This window comes from Bos indicus, chromosome 18 (assembly GCF_029378745.1).
Source record: "Bos indicus isolate NIAB-ARS_2022 breed Sahiwal x Tharparkar chromosome 18, NIAB-ARS_B.indTharparkar_mat_pri_1.0, whole genome shotgun sequence".
Classification (NCBI taxonomy): domain Eukaryota; kingdom Metazoa; phylum Chordata; class Mammalia; order Artiodactyla; family Bovidae; genus Bos; species Bos indicus.
The window spans coordinates 26764747-26782495 of record NC_091777.1 but is presented as its reverse complement, the minus strand read 5'-3'; the positions used below and the strand labels follow the sequence as shown (position 1 = coordinate 26782495).

The following is a 17749-nucleotide window of genomic DNA, read 5'->3' as shown; positions in this document are numbered from 1 at the left end:
AAGTTTAAATGTAAAATTGAGTGAAAGAAACACGCATGTGGCAGGGTATTATTTTTGCAGAGTCCAAAACCAAATCAAAACAACGTACTCATCAGATATATAAAACAAAGGGACTGTACACCTGAAACTAACACAACTTTGTAAGGCAACCGTACTTCAATAAAATCTTTCTTATTATTGGAGAATAACTGCTTTGCAATGTTGTGTTGCTTTCTTCCATACAATGAAGTGAAGCAGCTGTCAGTGTCTCCCTCCCGCTGCCTCCATCCGCCCTCTAGGTCCTCACAGGGCGCCGAACTGAGCTCCCGCCCGCTAGCGGTCTGTTCTGCACGTGCTAGTGTATATATGTCAGTGCTCCTCTCCCAGGTGAAGAGCAGTTTTTAAAGAGATAATAAACATAAAACCCAAGATCATGGTAACTCTGGGGGTGGGGGCAGCAGGAAATCATGCAGAAGGAACCAGAAGCATTGATAATTTTCTAGAACTTTAGTGCCTGGAAGATTCTGTGCGTTCTTGTTATTATAACGCTTCATAATCTAAAGATATGTTACATAAATTCCTTTCCATGTATTAAATGTAACATGATAAAGAGTTATTTTACCAGCCTGGAAAGCGGTTAATCCTTATGGGCTCCATCAGCTCTAAACCACTGGGTAGCAGCTACCAGTGTAGGGAGATGATAAGAACTCTCCATTCCTCCACCATCTGTTTATTCTGGGAAGAATTTGGAAGGGGCAGGCATGACGCTGTCTTTGAAGCCTCCAAAACAAATCCTGGGCACAAAACCCAGACTGGAGGCTGGAGAAGAGTTGAGAAGAGGCACAGAGAACAATCCCGTGGACAGGAGAGAGAGATCTGGGTAAACTGCGGCTGACTTGGCTCCCAGGCCACCCTCAAACTGGCAAAACTGGCTTGCACCTTCTTGCACTTTGGCAAGAATCAGACAGGGAATGAGCAGGCCATCCAGGAGACATTTACTGTCCATTACACTTCTAAGGGAACAGGCGTGGCATCACTGAACAAAGGGGTCCCCCAGAGAATAATAGTGCGAAGTCACCCCTACATTAGTTCTCTGTCTTTGGCTTTCCTGGGTTAAAGGCCATCTCGGAGGCCTGAAGACACAAGCTCTTTCCTGAGAGATTTCACCACGTGAGTCCCCAAGGGACCTTGACACGTGGTGTGGATGAGATTGAAGGAGGTGGATGTGCTTGAGCCATAATTAAGCAAGGCAGTTCATCCACCTCCATGTAACTCAGCTGAACGCTTGACTCAACAGATGCATCTACGATAAGCCAAGACTTTTTTTTCCCTATGGTTTCTTTGTTTGACTTTATAGCAGCAGAAAAGCCTTTTCAAATCACAATGGTCTGTGGAAATAACAGTCTTTCAAAATGGAGTAAGGTTTTTCCAGTTTTTATTGATTTCTTTTAAAGATGCCTTACAGGGCTTCAGTGGTAAAGAATCCGCCTCCCAATGCAGGACACACAGTTTGATCCCTGATCCAGGAAGATCACACATGCTGCAGAGCAACTAAGCCTGTGTGCAACCAAGCCCATGAGCCTGTGTTCTAGAGTCTGGGAGCCACAACTACTGAAGCCCGGGTGTCCTGGAGTCCATGCCCCGCAACAAGAGAAGCCACCGCAGTGAGAATCCCAAGTACTGCAACCAGAGAGGAGCCCCTGCTCACCACAACTAGAGAAAAGCCCACATAGCAACAAAGATCCAGAACAGTCAGAACAAATACATACAATATACACAAAATAAATACATACAATATAAACAAAATAAATAAATACAATTTTTAAAAAATAAATAAAATTTTTTTATTTAAAAAATAAAATGCCTTAAACATTGGAGAACACTGATTTTCACTGTTGACTATATATAAACGTGGTGTATCATGTTATATGATGTGCTTTGGGGTTTCCCTGGTGGTTCAGATGGTAAAGAATCTGCCTGGGTCAGGAAGAGCCCCTGGAGAAGGGAATGGCAATCCACTCCAGTATTCTTGTGTGGAGAATCCCATGGACAGAGATGCCTGGTGGGCTACAGTTCATGGGGTCGCAAAGAATTGGACACAACTCAGCAACTTACGCTTCACTTTCACTCCCTGCAAATCTTTGAAACAATCTGAAAATTCAGCCAGTAGAACCTTCTGAAATGTTGATCAGGGGCTAAGTTGGCTCAAAGCCTCAGAAAACACTTCCTGGACTGCTCAGTGACTGGAAGAGAAGCACTTTACTTAATTTTTATCTGTCCTCTTGGATGCAGAAATGCGTGAACACACGATGCTAAATTAGAAAATGACAGTGTCTTTTGAAAGGTTTTTTAAATGTTTTGCTCTTGAACCTAAGAGATAGCCAAGCGCAAAGCCCTCTTGTTCCCATTAAGATAAAGCCACTCTCCGGGAACAACTGCTGTCATCTCTCCCTCCAGTGACCCCAACAATGGTAGCTTTTGACCACTGGTTTCTTTTTTCAAGCATCAAAAAATGCCTCCTCACTACACATTTCTTTCAACAAATCACACCATCTTTCTCTCACCTGTCTCGTTTGCTGCACCTACATCTATAACTTTTAGGTCCTCATCTGCTTTCCTGCTTTTTCCCCTCACAGGCTTCCCAGATGGTGCTAGTGGTAAAGAACCCGCCTGCCAATGTAGGAGACTTAAGAGTTGCAGGTTCGATCCCTGAGTCAGGAAGATCCCCTGCAGGAGGGCATGGCAACCCACTCCAGTATTCTTGCCTGGAGAATCCCATGGACAGAGGAGCCTGGTGGGCTACAGTCCATGGGGTCACAAAGAGTCAGACATGGCTGCATCGACTTAGCACACAGTATGGCTTTCCTGCAGCCAAATAAACTATCTTCAGGGAAGAATTTTAGTCGCCCAGAAAGAGTCATGCAAATCATGTGAGAATCAAAAAAAACTTCTGTCTCAAGGGTGATACAGGAGCAGAGAATGTCACAAAGCTATAAACCTCTGGGATTTTTTTTCCTTCTTTTAAATTGGCCATAGGTGGGAGAAGACTGCAAGGATGAGCTGGTTCTCTGCACTCCCTTTATGGGTTCTGAAACAGCAGCAGGTCTCAACCACTATTTTCAGAGCCGTGCTGACATTTGTTAATAATGTTGGTGTATAAAGCCAAGCTCATTTTAAACTAATTTAGACACAAAGAAAATTAGCGAGTATGTGTCAGAATGGAAAGGGGAGAAAATCAAGTTACTGCTGTCACAGACAGAAAGCGAAAAGCTTGAGGTAAAATGCAAATGGCTGTTTCCCACTAGATGCAAGGACTAGGGGAAAAGTGAAAATTTCAGGTGAAAAGCAAATCCTCTCTCCCTTCTTGAGGAGCCCACCGACAGCTTCCTCCTGAGCAAGCCCTGCTAGGCTCCTACTTGGCTCCAGTTATGCACCCAAGGAAAAGACGCCTTTTCAATGAGCCTACCTTCTGAAATTAACAGAGGGAAGAGTCTGATGCTGTTTTATTTGTCAAAACTGTTCTCAAAAATGACTGCTCCCAGGACCTCCCTGGTGGCCCATTGATTAAGACTTTGTCTTCCAGTGCAGCAAGGCCGGGTTTGATCCCAGGTGGGGAGCTAGGATCCCACATGTCTCACAGCAAAAAAAAAAAAACCAAAAACCACAAAACAGAAATATTATTGTAACAAATTAAATATACATTGTAAAAATGGTCCACATCAAAAACAAATATTCCTCCCTAAATACAAAGTAGAAGCTTGGATTGGATTCTGGAAGAGTAAAAGGACATAAAGTCTGGTGAAATCTGACAAGCCTGTGACTTAGTTAACGTACTTGATAAATGTACCACGATTGTGTAAGATGTTAGGGAAAGCTGGGTGAAGGATATAGAAGAACTCTCTATATTAGTTTTACAACTATTGTATAAGTCTGAAATTATTTTCAAATAAAAACGTTTAATGAAATGATGCCCCTTTAGTTGACTTGACTCTGATCTCTGACAGATAGGATCTGGCTTCTGGATGTGGTCTCCTGTGCATTGGGCTTCCATTCGATCCTTTGGAAAAACCAGAAGAAACTTTCTGGCCAGCTGAATACCTTCCTTTAGCTCACAATGCAGGCAACAGGAAAGCACAGCCCGGAAGGAGAAGGTTCGTTTCGTGTCCTAGAGGAAGGCTGCTTGGCAAGCAAGCTGTGTCTGGCTGTGTCTCCTTGCACCATGTCTCCTTTAATTAGCGAGGCAGAAAGGCAGAAGCCTAGAAAAACCAACAAAATGAGCTCAAACAAAGACAGGCTGGGCCTGTCACCTGTGTTAATCATCTGCTCTCATTAGAGGGTAGCTGTATATTTTCTCAGACTTGCTCTTGATTCCCTATATATTTTATTCAGTACTCATTAATGATGGAAGATTTATTATTCATTCAAAATGCCACTATCAAGAATTAGCAAGAGAATTCCAAACTGTAGACACTTTTCTTTAGGTTCAGGGCATTCAGTTGTCTTTTAAAAATTGTTTCTATGTGCAATCAATATTGAAAATTTCAGTTTACCTACATAAGATAAGGATTAATTAAAGTTAGGGAAAGCTGGGTTTCCAGAAGAAATTAAGGTTCTTGGAGTAATTCTCACAGTTTAAGCATCTAGCCTATATTTTGTGCAACAAGTTACTTCAAGTATAGATTATTCTCTTGAACACAAAGACACCTACTTTCAGAAATGCATGTATGGCCTCCACAATTATTTTCTTTTGCCAAGATCAGTGTAAAATATTTTTACTTAAACACAATTGTCTGTCTCAAGCATAAAGATGAAAAGCTTTCCTCGTATTTCTTGAAGGATGGTGGAACAGAAAATAACAGAGAGACTCAGAGTGGGACTAACTTCTATATGAACTTGAGTGAGAGGCTCATATTTCTGCATTCCAGTTTCACTATGTCAGACACAGTGGTTCCAGAAACTTCTCAGGTTCAGTGGTTCAGAGGTTCAGTGGTGCTGAGAGATTAAAAAGAAGGTCTCAAAAATGCTCAGAAATCTCTTAGATGGTGAAATTTTTATTTAAAATGAGGAACAAGTTATTTCTGCTAAATAAGCAGAAAATTCAATACCCAACCACTGGGGTAAAGACAGACTTTTAACAAATGGTACTAGTATGACAAGCGTAGGACGTCAAGAAACACCTGGAGTGACAGGCAAATGTGGCCTTGGAGCGCAGAACGAAGCAGGGCAAAGGCTAATAGAGTTTTGCCAAGAGAACGCACCGGTCATAGCAAACACCCTCTTCCAACAACACAAGAGAAGACTCTACACATGGACATCACCAGATGGTCAACACCGAAATCAGACTGATTATATTCTTTGCAGCCAAAGATGGAGAAGCTCTATACAGTCAGCAAAAACAAGACTGGGAGCTGACTGTGGCTCAGATCATGAACTCCTTATTGCCAAATTGAGAGTTAAATTGAAGAAAGTAGGGAAAACCACTAGACCATTCAGGTATGACTTAAATCAAATCCCTAACGATTATACAGTGGAAGTGAGAAATAGATTTAAGGGACTAGATCTGATAGAGTGTCTGATGAACTATGGACGGAGGTTCTTGACATTGTACAGGAGGCAGGGATCAAGACCATCCCCATGGAAAAGAAATGCAGAAGAGCAAAATGGCTGCCTGAGGAGGCCTTACAAATAGCTGTGAAAAGAAGAAAAGCAAAAAGCAAAGGCGAAAAGGAAAGATATACCCATTTGAATGCAGAGTTCCAAATAAGAGCAAGGAGAGATAAGAAAGCCTTCCTTGTTAATTGGTGCAAAGAAATAGAGGAAAACAATAGAATGGGAAAGACTAGAGATCACTTCAGGAAAATTAGAGATACCAAGGGAACATTTCATGCAAAGATGGGCACGATAAAGGACAGAAATGGTATGGACCTAACAGAAGCAGAAGATATTAAGAAGATGTGGCAAGAATACACAGAAGAACTGTACAAAAAAACTCTTCACAACCCAGATAATCACGATGGTGTGATCACTCACCTAGAGCCAGACATCTTGGAATGCGAAGTGAAGTGGGCCTTAGGAAGCATCACTACAAACAAAGCTAGTGGAGGTGATGGAATTCCAGTTGAGCTATTTCAAATCCTGAAAGATGATGCTGTGAAAGTGCTGCACTCAGTATGCCAGCAAATTTGGAAAACTCAGCAACGGCCACAGGACTGGAAAAGGTCAGTTTTCATTCCAATCCCAAAGAAAGGCAATGACAAAGAATGCTCAAACTACCACACAATTGCACTCATCTCACACACTAGCAAAGTAATGCTCAAAATTCTCCAAGCCAGGCTTCAACAATACGTGAACTGTGAAATTCCAGATGTTCAAGCTGATTTTAGAAAAGGCAGAGGAACCAGAGATCAAATTGCCAACATCCACTGGATCATTGAAAAAGCAAGAGAGTTCCAGAAAAACATCTATTTCTGCTTTATTGACTATGCCAAAGCCTTTGACTGTATGGATCACAATAAACTGAAAGAGATGGGAATACCACCTGACCTGCCTCCTGAGAAATCTGTATGCAGGTCAGGAAGCAACAGTTAGAACTGGACATGGAATAACAGGCTAGTTCCAAATAGGAAAAGGAGTAAGTCAAGTCTATATATTGTCATCATGCTTATTTAACTTATATGCAGAGTACATCATGAGAAATGCTGGGCTGGATGAAGCACAAGCTGGAATTAAGACTTGCAGGAGAAGTATCAGTAACTTCAGAAATGCAGATGACACCACCCTTATGGCAGAAAGTGAAGAATAACTAAAGAGCCTCTTGATGAAACTGAAAGAGGAGAGTGAAAACGTAGGCTTAAAGCTCAACATTCAGAAAACAAAGATCATGGCATCCAGTCCCATCACTTCATGGCAAATAGATGGAGAAACAGTGGAAACAGTGGCAGACTTTATTTTTTTGGTCTCCAAAATCACTGCAGATACTGGTTGCAGTCATGAAATTAAAAGATACTTATTCCTTGGAAGAAAAGTTATGACCAATGTAGGCAACATATTAAAAAGCAGAGACATTACTTTGCCAACAAAGGTCTGTCTAGTCAAGGCTATGGGTTTTCCAATAGCCATGTACGGATGTGAGAGTAGGACTATAAAGAAAGCTGAGCGCCAGAGAACTGATGCTTTTGAACTGTTGGAGAAGACTGTTGAGAGTCCCTTGGACTATAAGGAGATCCAACCATTCCATCCTAAAGATCAGTCCTGGGTGTTCATTGGAAGGACTGATGTTGAAGCTGAAACTCCAATACTTTGGCCACCTGATGTGAAGAGCTGACATTTGAAAAGACCCTGATGCTGGGAAAGATTGAGGGTGGGAGAAGGGGACGACAGAGGATGAGATAGTTGGATGGTATCACCGATTCAATGGACATGAGTTTGAGCAAGCTCCAGGAGTTGGTGATGGACAGGGAGGCCTGGCGTTTTGCAGTCCATGGGGTTGCAAAGAGTCGGCAACTGAGCGATGGAACTGAACTGATGACAAGAGTGGCCTTTTCCTGACAAGGGAGGGTTTTGCGTAGAGAAGTAATAAGCTCTGATTGCTTGTGTTTTTTTTTTCCTCTCTGTACCCCCTGGCATGCGGGGATCTTAGTTCCCTGACTGCTGCTGTTTAGTCACTCAGTCATGTCCGACTCTCTTGCAACCCCATGGACTGTAGCCCGCCAGGCTCCTCTGTCCATGGGATTTTCCAGGCAAGAACACTGGAGTGGGTTGCCATGCCCTCCTCCAGGGAATCTTCCCAACCCAGGGATTGAACCCAGGTCTCCCTCGTTGGGAGTGAGGAGTCTCAACCACTGGACCACCAGGGTAGTCCCTGATTAAACAAGACCACTCTGGCTGCTTTGGTAAGAAGAATCTGAAGCCTAGGGGTGGGGGTGGTGAATAATGCAGGGAGGCAGGTGGAAGGTGGCCACAGCCATTCCAGACAGGAGTGGAGGTGGGGAAGATGTGGGCAGGTTCTGCCAATGTTTTGAAAGTTGACCCAAAGGATAAGGAGAGTAAGAGAAAGACGGCCAAGGAAGATTCCTGTATTCTTGTCATAAGCAGTAGGGAAAGATGGAGTGGTCAGAAACAGAGATGACAGAGAGGACAAGAAGAGACTGAGAGTAAGATCAGGGCTTCAGTTCTAGCCACCATGGGATCAGATGTTGAAGGGGAATATCAAGGTGGTTAGCTGCAAGTCTGGAGTTTAAAGGAGGTCTGGACGGAGATGGAATTTGGGGGTTATCAGTGTACAGTATTCTTGCCTGGAGAATCCCAGGGACGGGGGACCCTGGTGGGCTGCCATCTATGGGGTCACAGAGTTGGACACGACACAGCAGCAGCAGCAGCAGTGTATAGGAGGTGGTATTTAAAACTTGACAAACGACACTGGAGGGAGTCAGAATGGTTAGGAGAGGTCCAAGGACTGAGGCTGGAGCTGTCCAAAACATAGAAGTCAAGAGAGTGCAAGGAACTGACCTAGGAGACCAAGCCTCCACTCCTCTCAGCAGCCCAGCTTGTACTTCAATGAAAAGCCTGAAGATGGTGAGGTCTTTTGTATATAATTAAGGCCACAATTACCTGGGGAAAGAGCCTTTAAGAGGAAAGAGTGTACATCCCCCCTTGATTTTTATTGACTGGGGGATTTTTGTAGAAACTGAAGCCTGTGGTCAGCGATTTGTTTTGTAAGTGAATATTGAAACACTCCAGTCAATAATGTTTGAGTAACAAAAGACATATTAATATATCTCTAGTCAATAAGTTGTTAAGAGTTATTTGGTATTTGAACCAATTTGTTGACTTAAAAAATTCACCTCTTTGAAGGCACCAAGACACTGATTTAGGGGCTGGTTGTGGGGAAGAAGGTTTGGAATTGACAGCCTGGAAGGTAAATCTGGTGTTGGAGAAGACTCTTGAGAGTCCCTTGGACTGCAAGGAGATCCAACTAGTCCATTCTGAAGGAGATCAGCCCTAGGATTTCTTTGGAAGGCATGATGCTAAAGCTGAAACTCCAGTACTTTGGCCACCTCATGTGAAGAGTTGACTCATTGGAAAAGACTCTGATGCTGGGAGGGATTGGGGGCAGGAGGAGAAGGGGACGACAGAGGATGAGATGGCTGGATGGCATCACTGACTCGATGGACGTGAGTGAGTGAACTCCGGGAGTTGGTGATAGACAGGGAGGCCTGGCGTGCTGCGATTCACGGAGTCGCAAAGAGTCGGACACGACTGAGCGACTGAACTGAACTGAAGGCAAATCTGTAATTTGGAGATGGGGCTTCAGAAGCTCCTTGCAATATAATTTGTTCAGAATTTAAAATGAAATATATTTTGCATGTGCGTACTCACATATTCTTGACATGTGGCCTCTGAGCAAAAAATTGTCTCTAATAAAATTAAAAAATGGTACCAGGGACTTCCTTGGTGGTCCAGTAGTCAAAGACTGAGCAACAACTCCAGGGTTCGATCCTTGGTCAGGGAACTAGGATCCCACATGCGGAGTGGCGTGGCAAAAAAAATGGTAGCAGCCTTAGGATTGACTTTACAAACAAAGCTGTCTGTGAATTCAAAAATTAAATAATATGCTTTTCTCACTGACTCTGAATTATCTCTGGGGGCCTGGGCTACATGTGAATGCTGTGACATCAGTGGAAGTCCCTCTTCTCTAGGACACAGCCCATCCCTATAGGGAATGTCTCTCATATTTATGAGTATTGTGCAAACAAAAGAGCAGTTGCTAAAACATGGATTTATTTGGGCATTACTGTCAAGTATGATCAAAGATAAAATTCTCTGAGAGCTCTGTCGGATCATCTGTAGTACTCGAGTTCCAGAAATAGCACTCGTACAGAACGTATTCATGTGCAAAGTGGATCATTTATTTAGCACCAAAATCAACCTTTAAAAACATCAGTTCCATCTTAAAACAGGCATTTAAAAAACATTTCTGACATTCTAAGTTTGCATCTAGACATCTGCACAATCTGGAGACCCAAATTCCACTGTGATTTCCACTGACAAAGGTGATTTTCACCGGCTGTGGGAAGCTGGGAGCGGAGCCATGGCATGGAGGTAACTGTCCTTCAAAAGGTCCAGTGGGTCCCAGGGATGCTGTTTCCTACTTGCTGAGGTTTCCTCCTTGATCTCCAAGGAAAGAGTTTTGTGGTTGCTTACAGAGACTCTTGGTAACTGGTCAGGAATCCACTATATAATCATATTGCAAAATTTCCTGAAGAGGAAAAAACCACGACCGAGGTCTCTTGCCCACTCACGTCTGCCATGCTAAGCTCCTCAAACAGAGCTCTTAATCAGCAACACTGAAGTCCTGATCTCAATGTAAGAAGGGCTGGTTAACACCCTTTAATAACTACTTTGCAATTCCAAAGGACTCTCTGACAGCTTTCCTAGGGAGGGCATGAAGTAACTGAGGATCTCAGAGGCAAAAACAAGCTGTTTAACCATTTCCCGTCTAGGCTGACTGTAGAGTTCTGTGAAGTCCAGTGTATGAAGCCCTCATCACAGAAAAGGAAAACAATGTCTTCTCTTTAGTAAAAGCCAGGCCATTCATCGGCCTTTCCCCTTTTCCTTCCTTATTCTTGGCAATTGTTTTTGGAAACTGGGTAATTCTCCATAGGAAGGTGGCAGGAGATACTTACAAGGAGAGCCAGCATGTCCAGGGGTACTGTCCTTTGTACAACCACAAGGAAGATGAGGCAGTTCAGCTCAAGAGGACATCTTACGAACAGGCAGGGAGGGTCCATTTGTATCCATCCTTTGGAGCTGGTGAAACTGGACATTGAAGGCTGTCCAAACTCCCAGGCACAATGAATCCCGGTTCTAACTCTATTGTGATGTGTTAATGATCCTTCTTTATCAAGGACCTTGGCTGTGGGTTCCTGGGCTAAGGACGCCTAGGCTGTGGGTCAGCAGATAGGACAGTCCTGGAAGACTCAGAGGGCCAGAGACAACCCCCAGCATGTCATTTCCCCACCAGATCATACCACTCCTGACACTGCTACAGGGAATAAGCCACAAGATGGGACATGATTCTGGCCCTTTACAAGGTCAACTTGGCTCCTATCAAGGACGCACGGAGGGATAAGTCTACAGGGAGAAATTCTGTGTTCTTCTGGCCTTCAGTCTTCCATGTCAGTGAATTTTCTCTTTGCGTAGTTCTGAACCAGGTTGGAAGCTGTGAGCTGAGATGCCTGCCCCTTCTCCCAGCACTGAAAATCATTCAGTCCTTTCTGCCCTGTTTGAAACAAGCCTCTCTCCATCTCATCTAGTCGGGCCACGAGTGCTGACGTGTCTTCATTGTAAGCGTTCTGGGAGGAATCCATGATGCGGCGGAAACGTCCAACAAATGTCTGAAGAAGAAGTGCCAGAGAGAAATCAGATACATTTTTTTAAAATCCCTGAACACTTAAAGGCAAGAATCTGGTTTGGGACTCAGTCAGAAGGAGGTTTGAGCCTCCTCTGCCTATCACCTGTGATGAACCATTATACCCCTTTCTTATTTCCAGGATTTCCTGTTGGTTCCAACTTTTAGCAAGCAAATATGCAGAGCAGCACACAAGTCATAGTTACATGTATATATAATAGGCAAACACAGCCTAACTGTAGGCTGACCTAGAATAACAATACACTGATCGCATAAATCATACACTCCCCTGGGTAAGAGTAACATCTGGTGGCTGGCACGCCTATCTCCTGAGTCATGTGCAATGCCATAGGTTTTCATGTCAATTACTTGCCTGCAGGAGAGAATGGGAGATGTCGGCATTCTCTGGACTGTCAAAATGCAGGAGCTGGGAGCCGAACCCATAGAAATGTGGTCCCATTTTGTGGAGGTCCACCACGTTGGCGTCTGCACTGAACACAGTCCTCCAACCCTCCTGGTAGATCTTGGGAAGTTCCACTGAAAGGATCCGCCGCTTGTTGTCAAACAGTCCCTTTGCCAGCCACAAAGGGAGTTCAAGCTTTGTGCCCTGTATCACACAGCATTGTAGGTTTTAAAGACAAGTAACGTAGTAAATGTGTTACTATGCACGTGACCTGAGAGAATGAATGAATATCAGTACTGCCTGTTCTCTCTAGGGGAATGACTGCCAAACACAGAAGATGTAGTTGTGACTTAAGAAATGAACTGTGTGGGCTGAAGTTTTATGTCATGATGGAATGGAGAGAGAAAAAGCATTTATATACCAAAAACAGAGTGAAGAACAAAAATGTGACACAAAGGGAAGGTTTTCCTAACTAACGTAAATAAAAACTATCCAATTGCAGACAACAGAAAATAGAAGGATGGAAAAAATGTTATCAAACAGTAACCAAAAGAAAGAAGCATTACTAGAGATAAAGAGGGACCTTTGATAATAAAATGGTCATTAAATCTATCAGAAAAATAGAAATATCTGTCTAAATCAACAGAAGTAAAAGGAAAAATGACAAATCCGTAATCATCATGGGAGATTTTAACATATCTGTTTTTGGTAAATGAGAAGTAGCAAACAAAAAAATCAAGAACAACATAGACAATCTAAACAAAACAAATAAAAACTTCACCTAATTTACATATATATTATGTACTGCAGACCATGACTTCACAATATCGAACTTTTCAAGCACATCGCTGTTGTTTAGTTGCTAAGTCATGTTCAACTCTTTTGTGACCCTGTGGACTGTAGCCTGCCAGGCTCCTCTGTCCATGGGATTTCCCAGGCAATAATACTGGAATGGGGTGCCATTTCCTTCTCCTGGGGATCTTCCTGGCCCAGGAATCGAACCTGAGTCTCTTGCCGTGGCACATGGATTTTTACCACTGAGCCACAGGGAAGCCCTTTCAAGCACAAACCAAATGGTTATCTTATGCTACGGTTTACAGCAAATGCTAACTTTCAGAAAACTGAAATCATTCAGACTATGTTGTTTGGCCACTGTGGAACTAAGCCAGAAATCAAAATCCAAACTGTATGTAGCAAAGTCCCCAGATGTTTGGACCTAAGCACCAGTCTTCTCAATAATTCATGAGTCAAAGAAGAATTCACAGTGAAAATTAGAAAATCAAATTAAAACTTGTGAAATGTAGTTAAAGCTACAGGAAAAGCACAGCTAAAAATGTAAAAAAGAAAGGTGAAAAATCAATGACCTAGGTACCCATCTCAAAATGTGAATGGATGCAAGAGAACAAAGAAAATTAAGCCCAAAGAAAATAGATGGAAAGAACTAATTAAGATAAGAACTAAATGACCTAAAAATGAAGGTACAAATGAGAAAGCTGACAGAGCCATTATTTAGTTCTTTTAAAAGACTGCTACAAGTGATAAACTCCTAGTAAGACTACTTAAGAAAGAGATCATAATTTCTCAATATCAAGAATAAAAAGCAGGACACAGCTATAGTTGTACAGATGTTTAAAAGATAGTAAAAGGATATTTTGAACAACACTATACCACTATATTTGAAAATTTAGGTGAAACAGTCAAATTCCCAGGGCGAAAAAAACCATGTACCAAGAGTAAAACTAGAATAGAAAATCTGATAGCCCTGTGTCTATGAATGAAATGAAATACGTCAGTAAAAACCTTCCTACACAAATCTCCCATGCAGAAGAATCCTAAATAGTATATGTAGACATTATGCCCTCAAAGAAGGGGACCATAAGTCCCCTCTCCTTAAGTACAGCTGTACATAATGACTTCCTTCCAGAGAGAACAGTAACTTTACAATGAAAACAGTAACTTTACAATGAAGAATCCTGACAAACCCCACATAGCTCAAGTGATCAAAGTTCCTATCAATACAAGTCATGCTGATGGCATGTACCCTTGTTAAGATGTGGTAAAAATGGCACTTTACCTCTATGGTCTCCCGCCTCAAAACAGTCTAATCATGAGAAAACCAACAGACAAATGCCAAATGAGGAATATTCTCAACAAAATACCTCGCCAGCACTCCACAGAATTCATGGTCATTAAAAACAAGGAAAGTCCGATAAACTGTCAAAACCAAGAGGAGCCTAAGGACACACAATTACTAAATGCACTTTGGTGTCCTGGATGGGAACCTAGAACAGAAAAAGGACATTTAGTAAAAATGAAGGAAATATGAATAAAATATGGACGGTACACCTCTGTTTATCAGTGTGTAAGAGAACCAACTAATTGACTACTCTAATGGAAAGTCAAAAAATAATGTCTAAATGTTTAAAAACTCAAGATAAATTTAAGAACATTAATTAGAAATATGGAGGTGAATTTTGAAGAGACTATGAAAAAAGAAGACAGATCCTGTGGAAATGGAAAGGACATGAGGGAGAGCAAGGCAGGGCCTCCTATTTTTTTCTATAAATCTTTGGGTATTATTTGGCTTTTTAAACTTTGCATATGTCTCACTTTGATAAAAATAACTCAAAACAGACCAAACAAAAATGCCCAAGTGAAGAGGAACTAAAAAAGCCTCTTGATGAAAGTGAAAGAGGAGAGTGAAAAAGTTGGCTTCAACCTCATGGGGAAACAGTGGAAACAGTGCCAGACTTTATTTTGGGGGGCTCCAAAATCACTGCACATGGTGATTGCAGCCATGAAATTAAAAGACACTTACTCCTTGGAAGGAAAGTTATGACCAACCGAGATAACATATTCAAAAGCAGAGACATTACTTTGCCAACAAAGGTCCATCTGGTCAAGGCTATGGTTTTTCCAGTGGTCATGTATAGATGTGAGAGTTGGACTCTCATATGTGAAGATGTGAAGAAAGCTGAGCGCCGAAGAACTGATGCTTTTGAACTGTGGTGTTGGAGAAGACTCTTGAGAGTCCCTTGGACTGCAAGGAGATCCAACCAGTCCATTCTAAAGGAGATCAGTCCTGGGTGTTCTTTGGAAGGAATGATGCTAAAGCTGAAACTCCAGTACTTTGGCCACCTCATGCGAAGAGTTGACTCACTGGAAAAGACTCTGATGCTGAGAGGGATTGGGGGCAGGAGGAGAAGGGGATGACAGAGGATGAGATGGCTGGATGGCATCACCAAATCGATGGACATGAGTTTGAGTGAACTCCGGGAGTTAGTGATGGACAGGGAGGCCTGGCGTGCTGCAATTCATGGGGTCGCAAAGAGTCAGACACGACTGAGCGACTGAACTGAACTGAAACAAAACTTGGGTTAAATAGGAAATTAAAAAATAACCATTATGGGACTTTCCTGGTGGTCTAGTGGCTAAGACTCCAAGCTCCCAATGCGGGTAGGGGGCGGGGGCCGGTTCCATCCCTGGTCAGGGAACCAGATCCCACATGCCAAAACTAAGGGTTCGCATGTGGCAACTAAGACCCCCACGCAGCCAAATAAATATTTAAAAATAAGAACCATTACAAGCCATGTTCCTGGGACAAACTCGAATTTGAAGTCATGCAGTTCTAAGTTCGAATCCCAGCTCACCACTTACAATAAGACCCTAGCACCCTGGCCAAGTTACTCAACATATCTGGGCTTCAATTTCTTTACGTGTAACAACATGGGACTATAGCGTTGTTAAAGAACTAAAGGGGTAATAGATCCCAGCACTAAAAGCTCTCAGGAACTGGTTGCTGATGCCATCATCATTTCAGGAACGAATATAGCAATTTGCAGCTCCCAGACATCATTTGCTCCTACGGAAACCAAAACTGTTGTTTTGCTTTAAGGCAAAAAGTAATCAGAACCCTGGTCCGTAGGCGCCGATCCTTAAGCATCAACACACATCGGGTGAAAACACATTGCTGAATTTGGATAGTTTCAAAAAAGAAATCCGTGTTGGAGGGAGCCTGACGACCCAGTATAAATTTAGTTTCCATAGGGGTCGCGAAGGCTTGGGGGTGGGAGTGGGGCGCGCAGCGAACAGGACTCAGCGTTCGGCTCGGCCTCCCTGTACTGTAAAACTACAAATCCCAGAGGGCATCGCGCCCGGCTACGCGGCGCCCCAAAGCCCGCAAGTTCTACTTGGAGTTGTAGTCTTTCCAGACGGGATGGCTTACCTCCGGGATAGCATTGTCAGTCTCGGCCCCTCCGCTCCGGTCTAGGAAGAAAGCGCCGAGGCGCGGCATGGGGATCTCCGTGCGCACCGAGAGCTTCTCGTGGGACATCAGAATGTCGTCCAAGGAAAGAAAATTCTCCTCAGGACCCAGCGCACCCGACTCCACCCGGAAATAAGCCTCGGACATGGCGGCGGCTTGAGCGTCTTCGTTTCCACTCTCGTGATTCGGGAGACCTCTGGGAGTCAGAGATGTAAAAGGAGGAGGCGGCTGAGGCTGGTCAGGATTGTGAAGGTTGAGGAGGTCGCTGCGGCAGTCAGATTGGATTCAAGCTCTTTTCCCGCGCCCGCGGACGGGCCAGACAGGAGCAGTCGATCCAGGCTGGTCTGCCCAGACAGAAGCAATCGACAAAGTCTGCGGATTTGGTTCTGCGCGACCCAGAGGAGGAGGAGCAGTACTTGGCTCCGCCCAAAGTGTTTTTTTCAGGAGTGTAGTCCGGGGTGAGACGGAGAAGGCAATGGCACCCCACTCCAGTACACTTGCCTGGAAAATCCCATGGTTGGAGGAGCCTGGTGGGCTGCAGTCCATGGGGTCGCTAAGAGTCGGACACGACTGAGCGACTTCACTTTCTCTTTTCACTTTCATGCATTGGAGAAGGAAATGGCAACCCACTCCAGTGTTCTTGCCTGGAGAATCCCAGGGACGGGGGAGCCTGGTGTGCTGCCATCTCTGGGGTCACACAGAGTCGGACACGACTGAAGTGACTTAGCATAGCATAGCATAGCATAGTCCGGGGTGAGAACTTTAAATAAAACTGGAGATTGCTTTGAAGCTGCAAAATGTATTTGCACTAGACCGTGGTCCTTTAAATGTTTATATGAAATTTAAAACACTTTGCAACACACTTGGGGGCTTCATTGCACCCTCCCTCACTGACCTGATCCAGTCTGAGTTTACATTTTGTCAGTCTCTGTGAATCTCTGTTAATGCTGGTACTTGAAAGAAACATTCAAAACACAGCAGAACTCTAGCACTAGCCCCAGATCATTATTATGGACTATTTGTAGTATTTTGGAATGGGTATAGATTACAGTGGGAGGAAAGGTTTACACACAGAGCCACATGGTTTGCAAGGGTCCTGAGGCTACTGAAGAACCTCCCAGTTCATCTTAACATCAATTTGCTATCTCTTTTTATGGCTCTCATTTTAAATCCTTAAAAGAGGAAATCTGATCGGCCCAATTCATCTCTTTCAGGCAGGTCACACTGGTCACAGGTGACCAGCCTCTCTAGAGAGTGGTTGCCTGTGACCAGGGCCATTACTGGTCCAGGGGGAGAGCACCAAGGAGGGGTCATGTTACATGGTACCAGACTTGGGGGCGTTACTCAGTCAGGGCTCTGGGTGGTGGCAAAGAGTTGAAAGAGGCACTACAGAACTTATTCATAAAGGACATTTTCTGGGGCAACTAGAGCTATGAACAGGGGGTTCATGGGAAAGGAATGTATATTAATCGTGTTTTTTATTTTACACTTTACGAGGCTATGACATTTTAGGGCCTTGCGGCCCTGGGAAGAACTGTTCGTTTGAGGATGAGCTAATTCCCGGAGTAATAAACAACTTGCCTTCCATGGACAAAGCAACTGATCCAAAGCCCATATCCCAACCACTTCCTTTATCTAACTCCCACATACCAAGCCAATATTTCCCCTTCCCTAAATCACCCCAGGGCCAAAT

The 17749-nt window shown here is 43.6% G+C and overlaps 1 protein-coding gene across 2 annotated transcripts; it reads right to left on the bottom strand.

The window, feature by feature from the left end:
• Window positions 1-9865: 9865 nt before the first annotated feature.
• Window positions 9866-16543, bottom strand: GINS3 (GINS complex subunit 3). 2 transcript variants are annotated; one of them, XM_019980144.2, is made up of 3 exons: window positions 16018-16534; window positions 11763-11996; window positions 9866-11375 (listed from the first exon to the last, which is right to left on the bottom strand). In XM_019980144.2, exons 1-3 carry the CDS (start codon window positions 16201-16203, stop codon window positions 11145-11147), a joined length of 651 nt encoding a protein of 216 aa, XP_019835703.1. In that variant the 5' UTR covers window positions 16204-16534; the 3' UTR covers window positions 9866-11144. The 2 variants fall into 2 exon arrangements, with proteins under 2 accessions (XP_019835703.1, XP_070626773.1); XM_070770672.1 differs by lacking the exon at window positions 11763-11996 and having other exon boundaries at window positions 16018-16543.
• Window positions 16544-17749: the final 1206 nt, after the last annotated feature.